At 41.8% G+C, this 27,036-nt stretch overlaps 1 protein-coding gene across 1 annotated transcript; it reads right to left on the bottom strand.

Annotated features, from left to right (window-relative positions):
• Positions 1 to 196: 196 nt before the first annotated feature.
• PLG (plasminogen) lies at positions 197 to 27,036 on the bottom strand. The gene is made up of 19 exons (XM_083434085.1): positions 26,793 to 27,036; positions 23,259 to 23,397; positions 22,411 to 22,517; positions 18,653 to 18,767; positions 16,525 to 16,664; positions 15,623 to 15,743; positions 14,518 to 14,636; positions 14,092 to 14,254; positions 13,819 to 13,946; positions 12,855 to 13,026; positions 10,733 to 10,893; positions 9,073 to 9,221; positions 8,274 to 8,367; positions 6,898 to 7,018; positions 5,307 to 5,384; positions 4,550 to 4,690; positions 3,015 to 3,121; positions 2,407 to 2,552; positions 197 to 798 (listed from the first exon to the last, which is right to left on the bottom strand). Exons 1-19 carry the CDS (start codon positions 26,839 to 26,841, stop codon positions 637 to 639), a joined length of 2,412 nt encoding a protein of 803 aa, XP_083290211.1. The 5' UTR covers positions 26,842 to 27,036; the 3' UTR covers positions 197 to 636.

Genomic DNA, 27,036 nt, shown 5'->3' with positions numbered 1-27,036 from the left:
CAAAGGATGCAATATGTGTAGTATGGATTGGGCCCTCCCATTACCTCAGTTATGAGAGGCAACTACACAGTATAGAGAGTTTCTAATCCTCATTATGTATTCATGTGAAGTTATCTATTGATAATTAATCTAATAACTGAAGGTAAAGAACCGTTAGATTTGTTTCCAGTAGATCAGAAAACATGAACAAAACAAATTTAAGAACAATTCATTTCATTTTTATTTGTCATAGCTTTCAATCAAATGGTAGTAAATGGGGCTGTAGTTATGGCGACATGGGAGAACCTGCATTTATAAAGCCCTCAAAACTATTTGCCCCACAAATGAATCAATGCAGGCACCTTGTATGATACTAGAATGTTTTCCCCTATGGATGACGTTAGCCCTTTAAAAATGTTGGCAATTCTATTCATGGGTCACTCAAATCACATCCAGTTTGGCTTATTGTTCAAGCTTAAGCACATTGCAAATGATTTTTTGCAGCATATAAACCGTGTTGTAATGAAAGTCAGCCAGCCAATCGGTCATTTTTACAATCATGTAATTTATTTTACAACATTGCACCCTGAATCCTGTGTGTGTGTGATACATCTGTATATGTAGTGTATGTGCTTCTTTCAACAAGAGTGAAATAATTCAGTTTTCACGCATTGTTTTTTCAATCCATGAAACAAACTGGGAAACTCGAACATAAACACCAGGCTTCATGGGCTGCGCACAGCCAAGACCCCAGGAGGTGACTCCATGAAGGACATATCTTCCTTGTTCTGCACAGACCAGAGGCCCTCCACTATCACCCTACAAATGAAAAAGGGAAATGAACAAACAGAGCTGAAATAAACATAACCATGTAATGAACAGATCTCACTAGATATATTTTGCCCACACAAGGTCATTCATATATGCAGACACACTCGCAGCAACCCCTCCTCAGGGAGCAAGGCCTAACCTAAGAAAGGTGAACAAACTGGACAAGGCAACGTTCTGGGATTTTAAAATTGGCCATAACTTTATTGATTCCAGATGGAGGTAGGATTTGACTTAAGTATTGGGTTGTACATCACTCTCATTCTCCTGGTGCGGGGCTGAGCCATAACAGAGTTGCTCATGGGATTAATGGGTCCATTGCAAGATGAAGGTCTACATGGATGCACCCCCCCCCCCAAACTACTGAAGGAAGCTCTGTGGCCCATCAGCCTTGGCTTTGGGACAGAGACTTCCAACCAGACCCCTCTCACAAGGTACCCTGTGAACACACCTTTTCTGAGGTGGGGGTGAACCACCATTTCACCTCCTGCCAGATGATAGACTAAAGGATTCCACCCCAATGCCTTATCCACCAAAGTTGTGACTATTGCTATGGGGAAAACAAAACCTGCAAATGGGGCTAATCAGTTTGCAGGCAAATTCCTTCCCGGCTCCAGATATGGCAACCATTACAGACCCACAGCATAGCCAGTGAATGCAGTGCCCTAGGAAGGAAGGTTAGCATACAAAACTACAATATCACTAGGTCATTAGGTCAATTCTTTATTGCAGTTCAAAGACCTAACAGCACAGTATCACTAAATAAGGGAGGGGCAGGCAGGGTTGTTCCCCATAACAGCAAATGTCAGGAGAGCCCTAGAGCTACAGTTCCAAGAGTGTAACCATCAATCCTCTCTTCCCAGGGATCACTGGGAATTGCAGATCTGTAAGGGGAACCGGGGTCTCCTAGCAACTCTCAGCACTAGTAGTAGTAGTAGTAGTAGTAGTAGTAGTATACCACCCTTTGTTTGTAGATCTCAGGGCAGTACACAACATAAACAAGATAAAAACAAGAACAACGCCCCCCCCCAACCCCAATAACCTCCTTCTCACAAAGACATAAACTACAGTTCCCAGGATTCATTGGGGTAACCCATGACTATTTAAAGTGGCATAATACAACTTTAAATGTATTATGTGGATGGGGCCATAATGAGGGTTTGATATATTGAGCAGCCAAGGCTTACACCAAGCAATACCCAAATGTCCATTGTTTCTGGTGTATTGTATACCTGAAGGAGCATCTCCACCCCCATCATTCAGCCCGGCCACTGAGATCCAGCTCCAAGGGCCTTCTGGCGATTCCCTCACTGTGAGAAGCGAAGTTACAGGGAACCAGGCAGAGGGCCTTCTCGGTTGCGGCGCCCACCCATCAGATGTCAAGGAAATAAACAACGATCTGACTTTTAGAAGACATCTGAAGGTAGCCCTGTTTAGGGAAGTTTTTAATGTTCGATGTTTTATCGCATTTTTAATATTCTTTTGGGAGCCACCCAGAGTGGCTGGGGAAACCCAGCCAGATGGGTGGGAAATAAATTAAAAAATGTTATTATAATATTATTATTATTGCCAAGTATTTCCATCACTGGACTCTCTTACCTGGCAACTGTCAGTGCCACCATCAATATTCCCAGCACAGAGTTCGGTGGTTCTGACCCTGTTGTTCAGAAATTCAGGCCGATTGCACACTTTATTTTCAATTACAGGGAAGCCAGTTTCTTTAAGAATGCTTTCTCCACCAGTTCCTTTGCGAGTAAGGGAGAAAGGAAGAAAATAAACAGACATTAAATTGTGATATAAATATTGGCAGGGTTGGTGACAGGCTGTAATGATGGGTGGTAGCCTTTAATTTTCTCTTTTTATGTCCCAGTAGTGCTAGGAGAATTGCCAAGCTGGCAGGCTTTCAATACTGGACATAGCCAGTATTTGGTCTGTGTAAAAAGTGCCTGGGCAGAAATCACTGAAATGTCCAGGAAAATCTGGACGCATGGTGAATTTCATAAAAAGCAGCTCAAAAATGGGGGGGGGGGTATATTTTGCAAAAAAAAAGTTCAACAACTTCTCACTTTTGAAATATGGCGACCCTATCCATGTGTAAGAAAGACAAAAATCAAAAGGTTGGAGATTAGAATAACATAATGGAATAAGGAGGGAAGACAACACAACCTTAGCTACTTTGGATACTTAGCTTCTCAAAATTTACTCACCTTTTGTCTCACCCCATCCAGTAACATAGCATTCTGCTCCACCTGCTACCATTGAATTGGCTGGAGGCAAACATGCCGGAATGACCTTATCGTTGATCACAGCAGGGCTGAAACAAACATTTCCAAGAGGTTTGGCATTGTTCTTTTTCATCATTCCACTTACCCTGATTGCTACCAGCTGGGATGTGAACCTTCAGGCAACTTCTTTTTTTTAAAGGAATGCATTTCTAGAAGTCTAATGTTCCCAAATGTGTCTGTCCTTATCAATGCTTGACTTTTCCCAGTCTCAGGCAAGCAAAAGTGATGGAAGTTGGAACTAACAAAGAAATATTCAATTCAAATGCTTTCCCTGTAAGCCTTACTTGTATCCTGGTCCTACACCTGTTTACTTGGAAGGAAGTACTGCTCCTGAGCAAAAAGGGTTAAGCTCTGATGGTGAAGACAGATGCGATGTTTTTAGAACAACTGATCTTGTTTGGAACCTCCCTTTCAATTTTGGAAAGGCACATCTACTGCTTTTAATCAGTCTATCCACCTAAACCATAGGAACGTGGCAAGAGTCCAGCATTTAACTTGAAGGCATTTATTTGAATAGGGCAAGTTGCAAAGCAAACATCACACCGTGATAGCTGTTGTTTAAATATCAAGATTGATTTTACCCTTGTTATATTAGAACACTTTGACCATACATTATTTCTTCATGCAGCTGAAGCCCCAGATATGCTAGAACAGGTGTTAATTCACATGCATTGCAGCATGTTGCTGCTAAAAGAAAATCTGCAATTCGGGCCATTAGTCCTAAATGTGTACATAACACAAGGATATACTGCTGTCAGATCATTATTGCTTCAACAGGTGGTTGCTTAAAACACAGAACTAGGTGGATATCATTCCATGTGCAAAGCAATTTGATTAAAACAAGCATTCACTGCTGTTAGTGATTTCAATCAAGTTAACATAATACTTAAAAAAAAAAAGCGAGAGGCATGGTCTGGTGATCTAGGGATGGGCAAATCTGTAATCTTGGTTTGTCTCAGTTTCTCATTTTTCCACTCTTAAGTTCACATTTTTGCATCAGTTTGTGATTTTAAAAAATAAGAAGTGCTCGTGAAAATGTGCCCGATTTTTTTAGTGTATATTTCTTTCAATAAATACATTTTTTTAAAAAACCAAAACCTTTTCATATGCCCAATGCCTATGCCAAACCTCTTACATCTGTGGTCAATCACCCAATTAAGCTGTGTTGTGTCCGTTCCTCCTGTGCAGTTGAGGAGCAGTGAGGGTGTGGAGCCTGAACATGCAAGTGCAAATTCTATAGGAGAGCTGTGCTTTGGTTCATATATTTGTTTTGGGGAGTATGCATTGAAAAGGTTTGCATGAAAGTGTGAGCTAAATTTCACCCTGCTCCGTACTGTGATTTGACCCTCCCCAACCACTGTGGGAGGCACTTCACACAACCATTTCAATAGCTATCACATCACAACATAAGAACTGGTCGATAAAATGACTATTAAAATTATAACACAAAGGGATACCTGCTTAGTTTCAGCAAGGCAATGTCTGCCCTATTTGGTCCTTTGAATATTTTTTCAACATCTCGCTCTTGTACAGATGGCTCAGTAGCCCTCTCCGTGTGTGCCCCAAGTGTCACTTTGTAAAATGAAGGTCTTGACGACCTGCAAGAGGCAGATTCATTGTGTAAGGGCATCTCCAGATAACCAAGGCGCAGGTCTGCTCACTATGGCTGAAGAGGGCAGAATTCTTTGAAAGTTAAGAGACTGGGTGACTGAAGCACATACTATGCCTCCAACGTCAATCCAACCCACCATACAGCTATGCATTTGTCACCATCTCACACCACAGGGAGTGAAAATACAGCCAAGATGGCAGGAACAATTTGGGAGCTTATGGGCAGGTGCAAAAGTAGTAAGTTGGTCCTGCCCAGTTACAGGTAGATTAAAATGCTAGAAGCAAAACTTCTCACTAGTGAGAAACAGGGAACAGCAGGATATAACAATCCTAGCAACTAGGAACCAGTGATTGATTCTCTTCTTCTACAACACAATTGGCCACCAGGTAATGCTTACTAACCATTTATAAAAGGGGAATGTAAGAAGCTGCCTTGTACCGAGTCAATATTATCCGCATGCTTTGGGGGTGCATAAATGCCTCTAACAAAAAATAAACATGGAACAGTAAATGTGTCCAAAGAGAGTCCATTGCAACATGGCAGACCCATTGTGTTGCTTGTGTGCCCGGAGAAAGTAGCACCAACACTTTGAAATGGCTTACTTCTCTAAGCAGTGGGTGGCTGTCAGAACCCACTGCGGAGCTATCAATGTGCCTCCACAGAAATGCAAATCAAAGGACCTGAAAAGAAAGTAAAGGCAGATTAGTTGTATTCCTGCTGCTCCCAGGCATTTTAACTATGAGTTTCCCCTCTGATGATTTGTTTTTATCTGTTCTACCACTTGCTGTTTCAGATCCTATTACTGTCATTATTTTATTGCATACATTGTGTTATTTTTGTTTGATTACTTCTATTTTATTAGAAAGTCATCAGAAGGGGGAAACCTTTAAAGGGAGCAATATAAATAGCAGGGGTGGGTGGGTGTATCCCAATTTCCCCCAAAGGCTGGCAAACAATACTGCCTTTAACTCAAGAGTGAGAAATCTGTGGCCTCCCAGATGTTGCTGGATTACAGCTTCCATCACTCTAACCATTGGTGATCCTGGCTGAGGTGAATGGAATCCAACAACATCTGGAGGGTCAGAGGTTCTCCAGCTTTGCTTCAACATAACACAGATTTTTTTCTAATGTGTGAACATGTACTCTCTCTCCCACAGTGATCTTATTGATAAAAATGATGAGTATAAGTGATGCCAACTAAACCATCTTTGGAGCAGACCCATTGAAATCAAAGAGTTTGAGTTACAAAAGTTTGTTGGTTTTAATGGTTTCAATAACTTTTGTCCATGTGGTTTCCTTTAAGCATATTGAAATGTTGAAGGAATTTTACAAAAAGTCTGAAGCTTTTCCACTGAAACCTTCACTTCAAACTTACTTTTCCCAAGCACATGTCAGATAAGCATGTTGGTTATATGAGGTTGGTTAAGTCTAATTAATGCATGAAAGGGTTAATACCATAGAGTAAGCTGTGCTGCCCAGTACCTCTCACCCTGGGAAGAACCAGATAATCAAGCTTTTGTTCTCAGTCTACCTAAGAAGCTCAATGTGTGAAGAGGTTCTGAGCTGGTTGCTCCAGTTCAAACTGCATGGCTCTCTTTAGCCATTTCTGAGTTCCAATACTAATAATTTAGGAATTTTCACCACTTCAGAACCAAACTAAGTTTAAATGTCTGTGCAACCTTTTATGAATGCTGCATGGAAAAGCACATAAACCAGACCTTTAAAGAGTTTGTAAGTAACCCAATTTTTAACTTACCAAATGTGTGGTCTTTTCCTATGTTGGGGGAAGAGGGAAGTTTTGGAACTTACAAGGGGATATTTTAAAGGTCCAACAGCTTATATTTCCTATTTTACAATGCTGCATATTTTGTGGTTTTAAATATCTTCTGGGGTTCTCTGACCAAAGAGCACTTGCCCCAAGCTTTGATCTTGGCATCCAGGAATTATCCTCTTTATACCAATTTTTTCCTTGCACCAACGCACACATCTTTCCCACTTCTCTCACTAACACAAACACTTGAGGGACATTATGTAGCCCAGGAGTGGGGAACATTTGTTTCTGGATCCCAGCTCCCATCATGCAAGCCAGCATGGCCAATTGTCATGAATTTTGGGAGTTGTAGTTCAGCAACATCTGGAGGGCCAAATGTTTCCCATCATTGGTGTAGCAGAACAGATTGTGGGTTTTAATACCTTACTCGAAGACTAATCTGCCAGGGCCAAGAATGGGGATTTGAAACACATCCACCAACAATCCGTCCAAAGCAAAGGATTGGTTTATATTTGGCTTTTCCACATTCATATTCCTCAGCAGCTGAAGAATAAATGAAAGAGACACAGAGGAAATGTGAAATATAGTAGAATGTTAGGATCATAAACACCTCAACAGGTCTTCATAATTTGGGGAACCGAGTGGTCAGATTCAAAAATGGACATGGCTTCTGCACCTTCAATAGTTGCATAGAAGAGGAAATTTCACCAGGTGTAGTTTTCATGAGAAATGCCTTCCATTACACAGCCATGAAAGGTTCACGCGCCCTGACTTGCACCTGGACACCATAATGAGACATGTTTGTATGCAACTCTGAAAACCATTAATCTCCCACAAATTCCCTGTTGAACATAATCCCGTTCTAGTTCCTACACCAACCCTAAACCTTCAGCTCATTGCTAGGGTTAAGGAAAATCTAATGAAGCCTAAATTGCCTAGTGACTAGCTGTGGAACTGGAGGTAATTCATTTCAACAACAGCAAGGACTGCTATCTTATGCAGATATCCAGCCTTCTCTTTTTCAGTGAACCTGACCTTGTTTAGAGAAAATGGTTTTTTAGCAGATGAAAACTATTGACTAAGAAGAGATGGTCAACAGCAATAGGTGTACAGTGAAAGCCTATGTGTGTCCACCAAGTCCCTCTGAATTCAATGGAACTTACTCCCAGCAAAATGTATTTAGGATTGCAATAAAAAACAGCAACCCCATGTCAGATTCCTCCTTCTTCTCCACTAATGTCTAGTGATAGACATGTAGGACATTAAATTATCATATCAGATGTTTTCTAACCGTGGCAGCTGTCAATAACAGAGTCAGAATAAATGGCACCATGCCAAGATGAGATCATGTTATGTGCTACCAGAGCTACACATTATGGGGAGAGGTGAGCAAAATCAAGACGAGCCTGCCATTTCCTGCAGCAGACCTAAAAAGGTAAAGGTAAAGGTACCCCTGCCCGTACGGGCCAGTCGTGTCCGACTCTAGGGTTGTGCGCCCATCTCACTTAAGAGGCCGGGGGCCAGTGCTATCCGGAGACACTTCCGGGTCATGTGGCCAGCGTGACGAAGCTGCTCTGGCGAGCCGGCACCAGCACAGCACACGGAAACACCGTTTACCTTCCCGCTATAAAGTGGTACCTATTTATCTACTTGCACTTAGGGGTGCTTTCGAACTGCAGCAGACCTAGTTCCAGCCTAAAACAACATTGAAATAGAAACGTTTAAACACTTAAAAATAAACACTTAAAATAAAATATAAAATATAACAAAGCTGACAAGTCATTACAAGCATACTTACGGCACTGTGGGACATCACAGTAGTCCCATGTTTTGCTTGGGTCTGTGGTATAGCACCAAGGGCCATTAATATCACCATCCGGATTTCTGCAATACTATGGGGAGGCAGGGGGAGACAACAAAAACAGAACTACTCAATCTGCAGTCTTTGTATGTTCATGGGTGTGATAACCTCATTCAGCCACCGGCTAGGGCTTATGTCCTTTACTATTTTCAAAATGCAACCAAAATGAAAAATTCAGTTCCATAGAAGCTGTAAGAACGTAACTATGTTTGCAGTACAAAAGCTACTTGGATTTGGTGCAGACATAAAACTGGCTCTCTAGAAACCAATTTCAATATCTTGTTTCAAACTTAGTTTATGCGATAAAATAACATTATTTATTTGGTACATTTGTATCCCACCTTTCATCCAAGTAGCTCAAAGTGTTGTGCATAATTCTCTCCCAGCTCATTTATCTTCACATCAACCTTGAGAGGCTGAGAGACAATAACTGACCCAGTGAGCTGCATGGCTATGCTGGGATTTGAGCCCTCATTTCCCAAGTCCTAGCCCAACACTCAAACCACTACAACATTTTAAAAATGTAGCTAAACATGATAGACATTTAGCAAAAGAATGGGATAATTAAGGGGGAATAATTAGTGGGGAAATGAAAAGGGAGCATACGAAAGGGAAGAAAAAAATCAGGAGGCTTGGGGACATTTTTCATAAGGTCAATCCTGCTTAAGCCTTGTCTGGTATTTTCTGTTTCTTTACATTTCACAACACATCCTACCTGCTACATAATGCCACTTACATTTTTTTCCAGACCTGAACGGGGGTGAGTCTGTGGTGTGAAAAAATCGTGCTTATGAGGTGTCTGCAAACGCCACTCTTGGCAAGTCTTGCCAGTTGTTGTCACTGCAATCTTTCCACGATAATCTTTACCATAACTGGTCCTACAGTCTTTAAAGAGAGATAAAAATGGGTGGTTGGGGGCTTTTCTTACACAGGTTATATTTCCACTACAGGTTTAAATTGCTTTAACAGTCATTCCCCCTTTGCCCAGGAGACCTGGGAATCGTAGCTCTTTCTGTGTTGTGGGAACTTTGTTTCTGTCCTGTGTTTAGACTTTGATTCCAGATAAAGTGTAAAACTTTGGTTTGGCAAGAAAGCCTTCTCAGTTAGATCTGGGATCGTGAGAAAGCAGTTTTCTCTCTCTCAGTTAATTGCTGGCAGACCCAAGATTTACTGCACCTGCGTTATCCCAAGCCAGTGTCTCAAGGACTTACATGGCCAGTTTGCTAATTGGAATAACATTTTTCAGCAATGCTGTCATTGGGAGCATCACCAGACATAGGGTTTTGGATAATTATAGCTATGAAGCCTTTTGACTGACTGAGGAGAGAGACACTTGTTACTAGACAAGAATATATGAATCATCTACCTCATAGTTACATTTAATTCCCCTCAGGCCCTTTTTGTCTATCCTTTAAGTTTGTACTCTCCCGACTGACACCTTCAGCAACCTTGGGAGACCAAGAGTGTTGGTAAAGTATTCTAGTCTTGGCTAAGTTAGTCTTTGTTATTTTTTGGTTATCTGTACTTTCTGTATCTTTGGTATCAGGGTTCATGCTATGCTGCTATTTCAATTTATCAATCAAATATATATCCTTCAATTTCTGTGACCATTTGGGTCAAACCTTGGTTTGAAACCAGTACCTCAGACCTCTATGATCACATGTGACTACCATATATTTGGTTTATTTTGCTTAAGGCCTCAGGAAACAGAGATTAGTAACTTAAAACTACTGATCACTACAATTTCCTTAAAGACCTGAAGATCATCTGTGTAGAAGAGATAATGAAAGCCTATATGATGGTCTTCTGATAACATGTACACAAATGCTTCAGTGCCAATTTGCTTGCAGTATTGAACTAATTTTTTAGAATGAAGTCCAAAACAGCATAGGGAAATATAATCTATCCTATATTCTGCCCCCTGCCCCCCAGACCTATAGAATTTAACGGACAACAAATGTAGCAGAAAGAATGTTAACCTAGTGAACTGAAAAAAAGATCAACCCTAGAGGCACCTTTCTCTACAGTTGTACCTCGGTTGTCAAACATAATCCGTTCCGGAAGACTGTTCCACTTCCAAAACTTTCGACAACTGAGGCGCAAAGGGTGGACTGCAAAGTCAATGGAGAAAAATTTAAAAAATGCAGTGGAAGCCGTTCGACTTCCGAGGTGTGTTTGAAAACGGAAGCAATTATTTCTGGGGTTCTGGCATTCAAAACCCAAAACGTTTGGCTTCCGAGATGCTAAAAAACCAAGGTACCACTGTATTGCAATCCTATAGTAACTTAAAGTAGCCACAAAATAAATTATTTAATCTTTACTGCACTGAATTCCATATCACTTCTATATAAAGGTGACTCTGGGCTGGTTGTCTGCACTGAGGGAAGCAGTCATACCAAGGTTTGGTGACAATGTGGGCTGTGGCTGTTGTTGTTGTTGTGCAGGATCAGGACACCTCTGTAGATTACAGAACTCCCATCTTGTACTGGGATCAGTAGTATAACACCAGGGAGCCTTATCGTTGTCTGGGTTTCTGCAGTAGTTTTTCCTCAGGTCCCTATAAATGTAGATACAAAACTCTATATAATATCCAGGGTGAGAATAACATTTAAAACAGTTTGAATATAATAGGTTAGGAAACTTAGGATTCTATCATTTGATTCAATGATGTCTTGCTCCCAGGGTAATGTGCCTGGTTACTCATTATAATGGTGCATTTCTGAGCTATACCAACCAATACAGTAGTTTTGGGGGAAGCTGTGACCCTCCAAATACTACTGGACTAGCGTGGTCAATGATCAGGGATGATATTATAGTAGTAGTAGTAGTAGTAGTAGTAGTAGTAGGTAGTGGTAGTAGTAATTTATTTATACCCCGACCATCTGACTGGGTCTCCCCAGCCACTCTGGGCGGCTTCCAACCAAATATAAAAAACAATACAGCATCAGACATTAAAAGCTTCCCTCAACAGGGAAGTCTTTTAAAAGTAAAGTAGTTGTTTTTTGCTTGACATCTGATGGGAGGGTGTTCCACAGGGCAGGCGCCACTACCGAGAAGGCCCTCTGCCTGGTTCCCTGTAACTTCACTTCTCGCAGCAAGGGAACCGCCAGAAGGCCCTCAGTGCTGGATCTCAGTGTCCGGGCTGGATGATGGGGGTGGCGACGCTCCTTCAGGTATACAGGACCGAGGCCGTTTCGGGCTTTAAAGGTCAGCACCAACACTTTGAATTGTGCTCCGAAACATACTGGGAGCCAATAAAGATCTTTCAGGACTGGTGTTATATGGTCTCAGCAGCCACTCCCAGTCACCAGTCCAGCTGCCACATTCTGGATTAGTTGAAGTTTCCAGGTCACCTTCAAAGGTAGCCTCACGTAGAGCGCATTGCAGTAGCCCAAGCGGGAAATAACTAGAGCATGCACCACTCTGGCAAGACAGTCTGCGGGCAGGTAGGGTCTCAGCCTGCGTACAAGATGGAGCTGGTAAACAGCTGCCCTGGACACAGAATTAACCTGCACCTCCATGTACAGCTGTGAGTTGGGAGTTGTAGGCCATCAACAATTGAAGGGGCAAAGACTCCTCACCCCTGGCTTACAGTAACCTGTTTTTTAAAGGCTTCTATAACTGCTTAAACCTGTTTGGGGGGGGGGTCTGAATTGTTGCTGCATTGCAACGTTTCTGGGTTTCTGCTGTATGTGTTAAGCTGGTTTTGTAATTGATTATTTGATTGATTTCTTTTAATTTGTTGCAAGATGCCTCAGGCAGGTTGTGGTTTTTAAACAAATAAAATAATTATACAACTGATGCTTTATACTCTTCTTATAAACTTCCAGAAGCCATCTAGTTGGCCATTTCTAGGAACAGAATATTGCACAAGATGAGCCTTTGGTCTGATCCAAAGGTCTTTCTTTTCCTAAACTAATGACATCACTTGTAACCATAGACCTTGCCCCAACAGAGACATTGTACCACTTTTAACAAAATATATCCAACACGTGTGAATTTTTCAAAAAAATATTTGAATAAGGATATCAACTATTAAACAGCCTATGGTTAGGACAGTTGATATTCTTATTCAAAAAGTTGTCTTATATCACGACAGACCATTAGTCCATCTACCTGAGCATTGCCTACACTGGCTGTTTTTGCACGGTACAGTAAGCCATGCTTAAAGGTTCCCATTTCTCTCATCCCCTAATATGAGCAGGAACAGCAATTCCCAGCCTAGCATAATAGCCAAACCTGGGATTACAGTTTGTTTCATTCCAAACAAACCACATTGTCAAGGCAAGGTTTGTTCTTGATTTCACATGAAATTTCACATGACTGGCAAGGAGTGGAACAAATCCAGAACCCGGGTTTGTGTGTAATGCCAAGAGGAGTTTGAAGAGTTCAAATCAAAAGGTGGGACACTCACCTAAAGATTCTTGTTTAACATTACCTATACATAGGGACATTTTACATGATTTGCTAGACACACAAAAATGTCACAATGTCTGAGGAAAGTTGAGGCAAACATACGCATTTGGGAGGGCTTCTGGGGTTTTAGTGTGAGCATGAGGAGTCATAGCGTTCCATGCTTGACATTTCTTTCCAGAGATGGTCAAGGCCATTGTACCCCGGTAACTGGTGCCAGTGCCTTGATAGCAGTCATCAACAAGTTCGGTTTGCTCAGCAACAGAAGGAGCTGCAGCTAAATTAAAACAAAATTGCCACAGAAATAAGCATATTTTTTGCACACACCCCAAGTGCTTTTCCTGGGGTGAGACCTCAGGAGAGCACACAAGATTGTGGTAGCCAAAATGCCAAAATGCCCACCAAGATCTCATGGAAAAACCCAGGATGTCCCGTTTTTTCCAGGGCACCTGAAAGATATGCTAGAAGGCCTTTGGTTCTACATCCTGATGATAGAATGATGTAGGCTCTCTGAAGCTACAAGAAAGGCTACAAGAAAGCAAGGCAAAGTGAAAAGAAATGGTGACTTAAGAGCATCTGGACCTTTTGTCAATGATCAATAGCCTTCTTGTTGCAGATTGCAGATTTATATTGCAAAATATTGTTCAGATTGACAGCCCAATCCTAATTTATTTCTTGTGGATTTGATTTGCATCCTGCTTTACAGTATAGATCAAAGCAAATATCCTAAATGCATGTGTTCAGAAAAAAAGTTCCTACGAATTCAATAGGAATTTTGCCTGGGAAGCAAGCCAATCCCAAGAACAGAAGGAATTTATTCATTTAATATACAATTCTGACTCAGCCCATTCCTCATGCAGATAGGAACAACAGATGCAACAGATAAAAATCAGCATAATGAACTACCCAAAGGGTTGAATTTACTCTGCATCTGCTTGTCGCCTCTTCTTAAAATGAAACCCAGATATCATAGCCAGATTTGTCACATGAGCTCTTTGGGTTTTTTTAATATCAAAATGGCTTGTTCTGCTCACATCTACTGCAGATGCACAAATGCAGCGTCTCTTACCAGTAGCTTCCGGTGCACCATCACAGCTAGCAATATTGCAGTATTCCCATCGTTTTTGTGGATCAGAGGTGTAGCACCAAGGCATGTTCTCTCCATCCGGGTTTCTACAATAGTTCTTTTCTAAATGCCTAAAACAGAAAGTGCATGAAGGCAACTGATGCTGGAACAACTTTGCACTTATTTTTAGGAAACCAGAGAGATGACAAGCCTACTGCAAGGCATTTCTAGTCTCAAAGACTGAGATAACAATATTGGATCTGTAGTTTAACATACTTGCAAGGGTAGTTCTCTGGCGTTCTGGCATGCTTGTGAGGCTCTTGGACTGCCCAGGCCTGGCATGGTATCCCCGATACTGTGACGGCTACGTTACCCCGATAGTCTTCTCCTCTTCCCGCAAGGCACTGGCGCCCTGGGCCAGAGGTGGGTGGGGGTGTTGCTATATCAGAAAAGAGAAAGCAAATGAAGCCAGCATCTTCAGAACACCTAAGAGGCGACAATCCAATTTACTACTTCCTTAAGTGGAATATTCGTTCCATTCTGTGAAATGTTTGAGGTTGCCAAAAAGCTACCACATGCTTTGTGAGATCAAAGGACTGTAGTTTCTTCTACTTGAGTGTTGGATTCCCACCGCTGCCAAAGGAAAACGAACATATTGCTATATCATCACATCAACCTGGAATTGAGCATCCAGATACTTACTGCACCGAGGAATGTTACAAAATTCCCAGCGTTTAGTCGGACTGGTGGTGAAACACCAAGGGCGAGGCTCACCATCAGGATTACGGCAGAAGTTTGACTTCAGATTCTTTTCTGGAAAACTGAACATCACATGGGAAAGTTGAGGCTTCTGCCTATTGACCACTGCACTGGTTATTATGTTTCCTTGGGGGGGGGGGTGCAAGAAACTGCCCTCTGCCAGGTCAGACTATCTGTCCCTCTGTCTCAGCATTGCCTTCTCTTGACCCCAACAGCTCAGTAGGTTAGAGCATGGTGCTAATCATGCCCAGGTTGCAGGTTCAATCCCTGTATGGGACAGTGGCATATTCCTACATTGCAGGAGGTTAGACAAGATGATCCTCAGGGTCCCTCTTCCAACTCTATGATTCTATGAATTGCAATGGTTCGTCAGGGTGTCAGGCAGGGATCCTTCCCATCCCCCGCTTCCTTGAACCCATGACTTTGTACATGCAGTTCATGTGCTCTGCTACTGAGCTGCAAAGCAATGTGCCAAAGACTTCGGAATCAAGCATATATTTTACATGTTGAGCTCTGTAGTTTCCACACATGAAGTTCTTATATCCTATATATACCCAGAGACATCTCACACAGATTCCATTCATTTCAATGGGCAGAAGAACTAAAACTATAGTACAGTCGTGGTTATTGCATTGCACCCTATGTGGGGTTAATCCAGAAGCTCCAGCTGGAACAAAATGCTGCACTGAGACTGTGGGTGAGGGCAGGTTAGCAGCAGCACATGACTCTTAAAGGCCAAGGCCAAGGCTTATGTATTAATTTACAAAGCCTTCAGCAACCTGAGTCTAGGATACCTTTAGGATTGCCTGATGCCTTCTACCCCCAAGTTTTTTTTATGTTATCGGTGACGGACTCCATGCTGTATCCCTACTGTACACTGTTTAGAAACTGTGGGATTGAGCAATACATGAATCATCAAAATAAATGGTTTCTGCCTGAAGCCTTCATATAACTCAATGTATTATCCTTTTATCCCCCATTCTGTTCCACACACCATTGGTAATTGCCATTAGTTGAATTGGTGAGGTTTTTTTGACTTGTGACTTACTTTGAAGGAATATATCCATGAGCATGAGGTTCCTGAGAAGCCCAGTCCTGGCATTCAAGCCCAGATTCAGTTTGGGAGACCCTGCCTTGGTAGTTTTCCCCGCTGCAGTACATGCATTGCTCTGTAAGGATAAATGTTTCTCTTTGAGTCATAGGCAAGAGGAATGGGGGAACATTAGGTCTTCTGCTCCCCACTTACTGTGCACAATAATAGGACTTAGTGATCAAGTTCTGGTTTTATATTATAAGGCTGGTAAAGCCGCTAGGAAGTTTAGAGCTCAGGTTGTATCAGGACTGGTTCCTTGAAGGTGTCGGAGCTAAGCTACTCTGCCCTTCAAAATCTAAAGTAGTAAGCAATTTGTTCATATTGCCTTCCTGAAGTTTTTAATTATACTGTTTTATGTACTATTATAAAAATGTTTTTAAGAGCAGGTGTACAATGTTTGCTGGGGTAATGGAATTGCTGGTGGGTGGGTTTGGGTGTGCGATATTGTCTTTTAGTTGACCCTTCTTTGCCAAATGATCTCAGAGTGGGTATTGTAGAATAAAAACATAATGATGCTTCATCAAAATCGGATTAATGTAGACTAATTATTGCCAAGATGGATTTTTTTTCTGTAATCCAATTTTCTGTGTCTTCAAATCTAGTCTTGGGGAACTCTCCTGTTCACTTACGAATGATTACCAAACAACCCAACAGCAGCTTACACTAGTGAGAATTAATCAGAAGAGTAATGCTTCTATAAAGGCACTGCTACAATATTTGTATTTTGATATTATGAATAACGTGGCCATGCACATGTGAAAACTGGGTTTCTTCATCATTAAAAAGAACAATACTTGAGTATATGCTGCATTTAAAATTGCCTTGTAAAATTAAAATTCTGGTGCGCTCAACCCCACCTTCACATTCTTGGATGTTGCAATAATCAAATCTTGTAGAAGGATCCGTTGTGTAGCACCAGGGACCTTTCTCATCATTATCTGGATTTCTACAGTAATTTTTTTCTAATCCACTATCAGGGTTAGTGGTAGGCGAGTACCTAGAAAGAATGAAGGAAACAGAGATCAAGAATACAGTCGTACCTTGGAAATTGAACGGAATCCGTTCCGGAAGTCCGTTTGACTTCCAAAACATTCGGAAACCAAAGAGTGGCTTCTGATTGGCTTCAGGAGGTTCCTGCAGCCAATTGGAAGCAGTGGAAGCTGTGCCAGATGTTCAGCTTCTAACATTGTTTGAAAATCGGAACACTCACTTCCGGGTTTGAATCATTTGGCAGCCGATTTGTTTGGGAGCCAAGGCGTTTGACCTTGGGTCTTCCTCCCTAAAGAAAGCTCAACAATGGGATCACTGCAATTTTTTTGTTTTTTAGTGGGAGTAGATCGCAGTCTCTTGGAAGCTAGACATCCCTGTTATAGGATATCTCCCCATTCAACACCATTGCCTGCTACATGCAGAGGCAGGGATGTGACAATAATAGGACCATGCCATACATCTTATAGCAGCAGCTATTACTGGAAGAAAGAGCAGAAGGGAGATATGGTGTTGCAGCTCCTTTCAACCACAGCTACCCGTCCGCTGTAACAACTAGCTCTGGTCTGAATCAACTGCATTTGCATCCATGAGTTTATACAAAACTGTTGCTCTTTCGGTGTCCTGCACAACTAAAGTATCTTTATTCATATGGCAAATATTTTCACAAGGGATGCAAAGCAAACAGTAATGAGGCACTGAGAAATGAATAGCTACTTGCCTATCCTATCTAAACGTCAGGTTAGTAATTCAGCATGGATTGCTTCCCCGTAAGAGCTATAACTTATTGTCACTGCAGAACAATGCAGGCTCTGATGAATCCTTTTGCCACCTATTATTGCCATCGCAGTCAGGAAGTACATAAATTCTATCTTCTTGGCCAATCATCTGGCTCATGGCTTGAATTGCAGTGGGTTAAAAGTCACAAATCCTTAAAAGGCATGTTTGTTACACGAGAGAGAGAGAGAGAGAGAGAGAGAGAGAGAGAGAAGCAGCAAAAGAAATGTCTTTAAAGACTATGTGTAATGGTTGTGTTCTACGTTAGTCATACTCAGAGACCATTGTTTCATTTTGAATGAACCCATTATGCTAGCAGAAACCAGCGTAAAGATTCCCACTAATGCAACGGAACACTCCCTCCACCCCCAAATCTGTTCTGGAAGTTCAAGAGATCCCCCCCAGAACAGCATGTGCGTGAAGAGGAGAGAGACAAACAGAAATGCTTATGCTGATGAAATGATCTCCTTAGCACTACAACACCCTCCCATCAGACGTCAAGGAGATAAAGAACTACACAACTTTTAGAAGACATCTGAAGGCAGCCCTGTATCGGGAAGTTTATAACGTTTGACATTTCATTATGTTTTTATATGTGTTGCAAGCTAGCCAGAGTGGCTGGGGCAACCCAACCAGATGGGCAGGGTATGAATATGATGATTATGATGATGATGATTACAACCCATTGAAATGAATGGACATTACTAACCTAAGTCTATTACTTTCAATGGATCTACTCAGAGAAGTACTTAGTTGGACAACCTTGAATATTTTGTTTTGATAATGTTCAAAGGCAATTCTTTTATACTGTTTTGCATGAATAGGTTTAAAAAGAATATTATTAGCATAAGAGTCGCTTTGTGCAGCACTGCAGGTTTCTATGAGAAGGTGGTCCACCTTAAGCTGCAGTCCTTTGCACATTTTCTTGGGAATAAGTGCTACTTAACTCAGTGGGACTTAATCCTAAAAAATCCCACAAAAGATTGGGCTTTAATCAAGGGGACTCTCAACCCAATGTTGTGCATCTTTACACAGAAGTTGGTTGCGCAGACGTCAGTGGGGCCTACTCACAAGTAATTAAGCAGATAATTGGAGTTTGTTAGGCACAACTAACTTTTACCGAATTGTGCCCTACATATTTCAGAGAGCAAAGTCTAGTTGAACATCTATACATTGCACGAAGTGTAAAGCGGCTCATTCTCAGATGGGAACAGATCATACCTGGGTACATGAGGAGTAGTGGCTGCCCATCTCTGGCATGCAACTCCATTCTGAGTTTTAGATTCAGTTCCTCTGTAGTCTTGTCCAGTTCCTCTTTTGCATTCAAGTAGATACACTGAAAGACAATGCTTACTATTATTATTTATCATTATTATTGCTACAGCTACTATACAGCACCACCACTCAGAATTAATGAACACACACACACACACACACACACACACACACTTTATTTATGCACCCCAATCTAATGTTCTGACTTTCCATTTACTGAAATGAACAATACTGTACAAAATGCAGTGAAATCCAGGTGGTGCGGCACAGACCCTCCTTCTAACTGCAGGGTTAGGCTACTATCCAGGAAAGGCCGGTTCACACAAAACATTCCTTTCTGCGCACAAATCAGTGCTGCTGATGCAAAGAATGGAAATGTGGACTGAACTAGAAACAATCCTACGATTGTGGCAGCTGAAATAAGTTACAGACAACAGTGGCAGCCTGGTTCGCACTTCAAGTTCCCTATGTAATTGCAGGTGGGTGGGCTAGACAGATCAAGCAAGAGAGACAACATTTCGTGTGTGAACCAGAAAAAGCATGAGTGCACTGTGCTGAGTTTCTTTCTCCCACAGTAAGCAGCAGTGCTTACCCCGTGTCATGGCATTGTGCCTCCTCCCACCCTCCACTCTTCATCATTGGATACTGTAGAATATCATGATGCCATTATAGCAGCTCTATGTTTAATGCCTAAGTCTATCTACCCCAAAAGTTTCCAGACTGCAACGTTCATCCTGATAGGTTTGTGTGGAGCTTATATGATACTGGGCCCCTTCAGGGTGGTGTTTTTCTTGCAGGTGTATTCCGCAACATGTCATTAACACAATAATAGTGTGTCAGTGGTAGATTAATGCTGGACCATCCACACATCATTTGGCTTTCTTCGTTGTTCTGTGGTGCTTCTTCAGTGTTGCCACATTATTGCCATCTACAGGGGCATTCTTGTGCTGTAACAAAAGCAGGACAACTTCTCCTTCCCCCAGAACATTTGTGGTATTTTTTTTTTTTAAGTACAGGATATCAGCAAGAAGAATTGAGGCATGTGCCAGCTGGAAATACAGCAGTATGCCTGCCCTGAAACATTTGCAGGTGCAAAAAGTACTGGAATCCATCTCACGTATAACAGCCCCAATGCCATCATGAGCACAAATAATCATGAATGCACACACAAAAAAATTTTTTTGAGGGGTCCATTGTCAGCTAGTGGTTGCCATTCCCCACTTTCTGTTGCAAAGTTTCATCTGTTTTCTTACTTGACTGCTTGTGGCTAGAAAACGACAGGATGATTCCATGAGAAAAGTGCGGGATAAGAACTAAATATTTTGCAAATAAACTGTCGGTCTGGAAGTGCCCCCAAAGTGTGGAAACATCAAAAGAAACTAGCAAGCCACTGTTGGTGGCTGTGTAGCATTGGGGTATATGGGTGTGTCCAGGTGGGGAGAGCTCTGTTCATAGGGAAATAAATTAATGGCTAAGAGTCCCTTTTGGAAGTCATTGCATGACCTGGGAAAAGCCCATTCACACCGGGATGTGTGAGAGCTTTCCTGCAGTCCTGCAGCAAGACTCTGCAGCATGTTAATAGGGTGGAATGGAATTGCCAAACAACTATAATTTATTCAGTGCTGCCAACAGTCTGCCAGATGCTAATTAGTGCAGCAGACAGGAACACTTTTCCGAAATTGATTCAAGTGAAGTTAGTCTCATATTAAAAGGTGCAAGTGAAGAGTTTCTCAATTTGCTTCAACAGAAGTTAATCCTGCATTTAAAAAGTGCATGTGAAACAATCTGTTGATTGTGCTAACTCTAGCTAATTAAATGCTAACCATACTGGGAAAGGGAGTAAATAAAATGCCCAGTTTATAAGAAACACACCACTCTAAAAAGTTGTTTTTGTTGTTTTCAATTAAGTACATCAATGAAGTCACATCATTGCGACAGCTGGCACAAACCTCTGTGCATGGGAAGCAATTATAGCAAACTCTGTCTACTTTTAGTATTTGTGGAGGAGGGTCAGAAAAAGGAATTATGTTTCATGTGAGAGAAATGCAATACAGACAGTGGCAATGTCTTTGCATCACAGATTTGGAAAAACAAAAGAGATAAATGAAGATCTTTAAAGACCTTCACAATCCATAATCTAGCATGTACACTTAGAGATAGGCAAACAATTGCATACAGGCAATGGGGATTTCATTTTCTTGGGATATCTATTGCCAACACCACATCAAAGGCTGTGTTTGAAGATCGCCTGTGTATTAGCCCAGCACTACTGCAGAGAAAGAAATGAGGAAGTCATTGCCAAATATCCTCCTACAGGAGACATCTGTTCCCTCGCTGGCTGTTTCCTCTCCACCCTTGAAGAAATCCCAGAGCAGCCTTTGGGAGCAGTCTTGAAGTGTCCGTGAAATGTCAAGATCTTGGCTGACATGACCTATTTCTCAACTGCTGATGGGAACATGAGCATACTTGTTTAGCGAATTTTGGACTAAGAACGTAAGAGCAGCCTTCCTGGAGGGGAGTGATCTAGTTTTCCCAATTAACTCCTACCAATAAGCTGCATGGCATATAGACAGCCTTCTTCAACCTGCTGCAGTCCAGATGTTGTTGGAGTGTAACTCCTATCTGCCCCAGTCAGTGATCAGTGATGATGGGAGTTATTGTCCAAAACATCTGGAAGGCACCAGGAGGGGGAAGGCTACAAGGAAGGCATCCTATAAGAACATTAATGTTTTGTGATTTTAAGCTAGGAAAATGATGGTGAGGAAATCCAATTCACAGATCTGAAGTGTCATGTATACTTTGGTCCTGAAAGCATTTTTAAAATCAAACATCACACCTTGAGTATGAAGCCATTGGATACCAGACTAAGAACGTAAGAGCAGCCTTCCTGGAAGGGAGTGATCTAGTTGAAGTTGCTCCAGGGCTGCATTAATTTCTGGAGTTTTCAGCAGTCCCTCTCTGGCTTAACTCAAGCCATTTTCAATTAATTTAGGCCTCTCAGTTCTTCAGAGAGCCAGTGTGGTGTAGTGGTTAAGAGCGGTAGATTTGTAAACTGGGGAACTGGGTTCGCGTCTCTGCTCCTCCACATGCAGCTGCTGGGTGACCTTGGGCTAGTCACACTTCTCCGAAGTCTCTCAGCCCCACACACCTCACAGATTGATTGTTGTGGGGGAGGAAGGGAAAGGAGAATGTTAGCCGCTTTGAGACTCCTTCGGGTAGTGATAAAGCGGGATATCAAATCCAAACATCTCTCTCTCTCTCAGGAAATTATTCCAAGTAATAAAGAATAGCCTGTAAACCAGGCACACAAAACCACTGGCCCTCCACATGTTGCTGAGCCACAACTCCCAACAACCCTAGCAAGGATGGGCAATGGCCAGAATAATGGGAGTTATAGTTTGGCAATATCTGAAGGGCCAAAGATTACCCACACCTTAAACAATATTAGCAGCTATATTTTCATTTCCTCAAATAACTAGTTTTCCCCCTTAAACTGAGGCTAAGGTCGTGTGTGACAAAAGATGGCAGTAGCCCATGAATGCCCTTGGAATTCTTTTCTCTTCAGGGCACTGTTTCTTTGACAAAAACACCCATCAAATAGATTTCAAATGGCCTCGGCTGTCAATCGTGTAAGATGTTGTGAATACATGACATTGAATAAGGTGCTAGAGAAGACGTGATATCCAAAAGCTGTATACACTTACTTCTTTTTTCAAAGAGAATTGCATCTGCCCTTCTAAACACAACTGTTGTTTTGGTGTTGTCGCCCAGTGTAATGCACTGCTGATCTTTGACGGCAAATATAAAAGACCTGTTGAAATGGCAAGATGTGAATGGGGCGCGGATGCAATCTGAGTATAATGTTATCCATCTTTGATTGCATTGAATTCACTCACTGAAAGTCATTCATACAAAATTACATCAAGGCAGAAGTTACATCAAGCCTGTTATTATGAAATGTGATCAACCTGATTCGCATGTCCCATTAAACTGTAGTTAAAATAAAATATGGCTTCATATGAACAGGCACTTCACTCCTCCACCGCTGTACTCCTGGGAAACAAACCATGTTGTGTCATCTCAACCTGGACCCAAAAAACAATGTGTGGAAACCAAGGTGGAACAATTCCCATCACCCTGGACATTTGCCCCCCTGGCTGGGGCTGATGGGAGTGATAGTCCAACAACATCAGGAGGACACCACATTGGTTACCCCTGTGCTGATCATTGAGGGCAGTGGCGTAGCGTGGGTTGTCAGCACCCGGGGCAAGGCAAGTAATTTGCGCCCCCTAACCCCCAGATGTTGCGCCCGGTGCGGCCTGCACCCCCCACGCTACGCCACTGATTGAGGGCCAACTTCAAGACCTCTGCTCTCTCTTCTGATGGCTCTTCACATTTAAGCCAGATTTGGGCACCCTTCAAAGAGAGAAATGTCCTCTTTAGGTAGAACACATGGCTACCCTAGTCTTAATGGATACAAAACATGTGCAGTCATAACTGATCATTAGGACATTTGGGCATCCTTGACAGGATGTAACAGTGTCAGGGTTACCTGCAAGTAAATGTTGTTTCAGCTTCACATTTCTCTGCACATCCTTCTATATTGAGGGTCCTATAGACCTGGCTTTGTTGACCAAGTATCCACGCACCATCTGTTCTTACATAGTCTTCATCAAGCTGATCTCCTTGAACTAAAAGAAAATGAGCAAAGAGGCAAGATTAAAAGGTGAAAATGCGGCAGCTAATAAAAACAGTAACAAAATTATTGGGAAAAGGTGACTTATCTGGGCAATTTTGATGTGTTGAGGCACATGTTGGGGTTGTCATGTGCCATCACAACATAGATGACCACTCAGTCCACTGTCCAGTTGCTTTAAACCAGACTAGGACTGGGCAGCCATTCAAATAGAGGACTCCTTTGAACAAAGGGCTATCCTCTGACAACTATTTCAATAAAGCACTGTCTTCTGCAAAGTAGGACACATGGTCACCCTCTCTGAGATGTTATTCAAGATGCTTCTTCTTTGGATTTTGCCATTATGAAGATTGCCTTTTTATCGTGTGAGCTTCTCATGATGTCATGTCAGTGTCTCATGATGTCATATCATAGCACTGTGAGTGCCCTCATTCCCACTCTAGTTCATTGGCTGACATTTTGGGTGGAGAAACTTGCTGCATAATGACTTCAGGTCACCCATTTTGCCTTGCTAAAGGGATCTGCATTAGGATGAGGAAAAGGCAGGCTATCGGCCTCATGTAAAAGGCAGTAAAATCATCTATTGCTTCCTTTAGCTTATTTTACCACTATGAGTGTGTCATTTGATTTTTCTGCAGCAAAAACCAAAATGGGAGAGAATCAGAGGACGGAATGCCTACACATTGACCATAATAACTATGTAATCTGGGCTTTAAATAGATGCTCCGAAATCCAGTGATGAGGGAAAATGACCAGGGAAAACAGAGTCCAATTTGTTCAATGCAAGTACTGAGTGCAGACCCAACCCACCAGTAAAATCTTATCATATAGTCTAACACTTTGTTAATCTTTGTAAAATTATTTATTTATTTTGGAGAAGTAATCTTCTAACATCCAGACAAGTGCAGATTGAAAGCTAAATCTACTGAAAATGCTTTGTTGCCCTGTTCAGCTCAGCAGTGAGAAAGCTGTCAGTGAGTGGTGTCTGGCTACTAAATGCAGAAACAGTATCTACTGTATAATGGTTTTAAGCTTTGAAACAAAAGGAGGAACCATCTGTATTAGTAGCTGAGGGGCACACTTGCTTGTGTGAGATTATAGATGTCCAATAAAAGGGTAAGAAGGGTTGCTCTGAATCATACTGGCAACCCTAATCCTATTCACCTGGGAGTAAGCCTTATTGAATTCAATAGTGCTTGCTTCTGTGTAGACCAGTGAAGATTGCAGCTTTAGACTGTGATCATTAGACTGAGTTCTATCCGGCAGCTCTTATAGATATGCAATATTTGTTGAGTCAAGACCAAGAATTGAAGGAGACATGGTACTAATTTTTGTGGACAGATTTATAGAATCACTTCCAAAGTCCAATGAAATTTGTCTATGGGCTGAGATGGCCTTTGCATCAAGGCCACTGTAACCAAATCTTAAAGAGTGCTGTGTGGTTGCAGCTCTTTGGCTGGATCTACACTGACCTTTTAAATGTTATTAGAACGATATTAGAAATAATTAGAATAATTAGATAATTAGAAATATTTTTCTAAAACATCACATAGGTAAAGGTAAAGGGACCCCTGACCATTAGGTCCAGTCGTGACTGACTCTGGGGTTGCGGCGCTCATCTCGCTTTACTGGCTGAGGGAGCCGGTGTACAGCTTCCGGGTCATGTGGCCAGCATGACTAAGCCACTTCTGGCGAACCAGAGCAGCGCACGGAAACGCCGTTTACCTTCCCACTGGAGTGGTACCTATTTATCTACTTGCACTTTGACATGCTTTTGAACTGCTAGGTTGGCAGAAGCTGGGACCGAGCAACGGGAGCTCACCCTGTCGCGGGGATTCGAACCGCCAACCTTCTGATCAGCAAGTCCTAGGCTCTGTTGTTTAACCCAAAGCATTTCTTACAACCGTCAAAACAGGAAGCATTCTCTTTTGCTTTCTCCCCACTGTCTCCCTGGTTTCTGGTTGCTCTACAGCACCCTCCTTCCTACCTTTCACCAAGCCAAGGGAAGAGATGCATGTGAAGAAAACAGTGACCACTGCACAGGTGTTGCAAGACAAATGCACACAGCAGGCATGTCCCTTATCTATGCATTGACTTGCAGCAAAATACATATGAACAAACCATGCATTGTGAATGAGATGACCTCCAATGACAAAGTAGTGGACCAAACTAAAGTGCCACACCTGGAAAGGTATTATTTTTTGATTAATATTTATATCCTTTCTTCCATGAATAGAGCTCAGGGGATATACAAGTGATGAGCAAACCCAGATCTTCTGAAGTTGTTGCATCATGTGCCTTGGGACCATGATCTCAGATCCCCTTCTCAGTTTTTAATGAACCACGGACTTCATGGTTATGATTGCACTCTACTTATATATTCCAGTAAGTTAGTCTTGCACATTCTGCTTCCAAGTGGATTGTGGGAAGAAGAAACACCTTGTAGTTAAGATGGCTGCTGAGTTACTTCAGTTAGAGCTGGGGTAGCCAGAAGATGTTGGACTCCAGTTCCCATTAGCCCCAGCTAGCAAATCCAATGGTCAAGGATGACAGGAATTGTAGTCCAACAGCGTTTTTAGAGTGCACCAAATTGACTACCCTTGAGTTAGAGGCTCCAGGTCTCATACCCAAAAGAAATAGTTCAGGTTTCCTTCCTATGAAGCTGCTGCCTCCCCTTTAAGGGACAGTTGAAAGCATCCCTGAAACAACACGAAGTGTTTGCAGCTTATCATCATTTTTTATCATCAGTTTTTGCCTATTACACTAACATTACTGAAGCAAGAGAATGGTCTGATGAGATATGAAACAGTTCTGTGGCTGAACCTAAGCATATCTTGCTCTGAAAGTTGCCTGGGTGCGATAGTCTGGAGAAGCATAACTAATCTTCCCTGAGCTAAAGGCAGAATGGAGGATATTCATATAAAGAAGAGAATATATTTATAAGAGGGGAATGGAGGATATTCATACAATAAAAGGACCGAGTCAAAATACAGCATGGCACAATATATGTTTCATAGAACAGACTAATCTGTATCTCCGTACCTACATAATTAAGCATTCCTATATGGGTCATAGTTTGCAAATCCAAACACCTGGTGTTTGGAAAATTTCAGCATAAAAGCATCCTAGCTTACATTAAATGTGACCACAGAATCCCTGAGCCAATCCGTTTAGTACCATAGTTCTTTATAGAATATATTTGAAAAATTATTTAGGTTTCAGCATTAAACATATAAGGACACTACATTTCAAACACTTACACGGGCTCAGCCTATTTCAAGTCTAGAGGATAAATCCAGTTTAAGTTGGTTTGAAGATTACAAACTATTTCTGAAAACCTTGTCCACATTCTCTGCATCATTAAAAAAAGCAATGTAAAAGCAACCTTACCTGAGAAGAGAAATAAAAGCAACACAAAAATATGTTTGCAAGACTTCATTTTGGGACAGGCAGGTTGTGTGCTGAAAGGTCTGCCTCTCAATGGACAAAGTTTTATTGACTCAGCTCAGATTTAGACAAGCATTAAGCAAACCAGATAGCCAAAGCAAGTTAAACATTCTCTTGGTGCCATAGGCCTCTCTCTTTCTACTCAAAACGTTCAAACATAACCTTGAATACAAGATCTTACAAAATA

Source organism: Podarcis tiliguerta, assembly GCF_965153285.1.
Source record: "Podarcis tiliguerta genome assembly, chromosome: 3".
Lineage (NCBI taxonomy): Eukaryota > Metazoa > Chordata > Lepidosauria > Squamata > Lacertidae > Podarcis > Podarcis tiliguerta.
The sequence above is the reverse complement of the archived record's forward strand: the minus strand, read 5'-3'. Positions and strand labels throughout refer to the sequence as shown.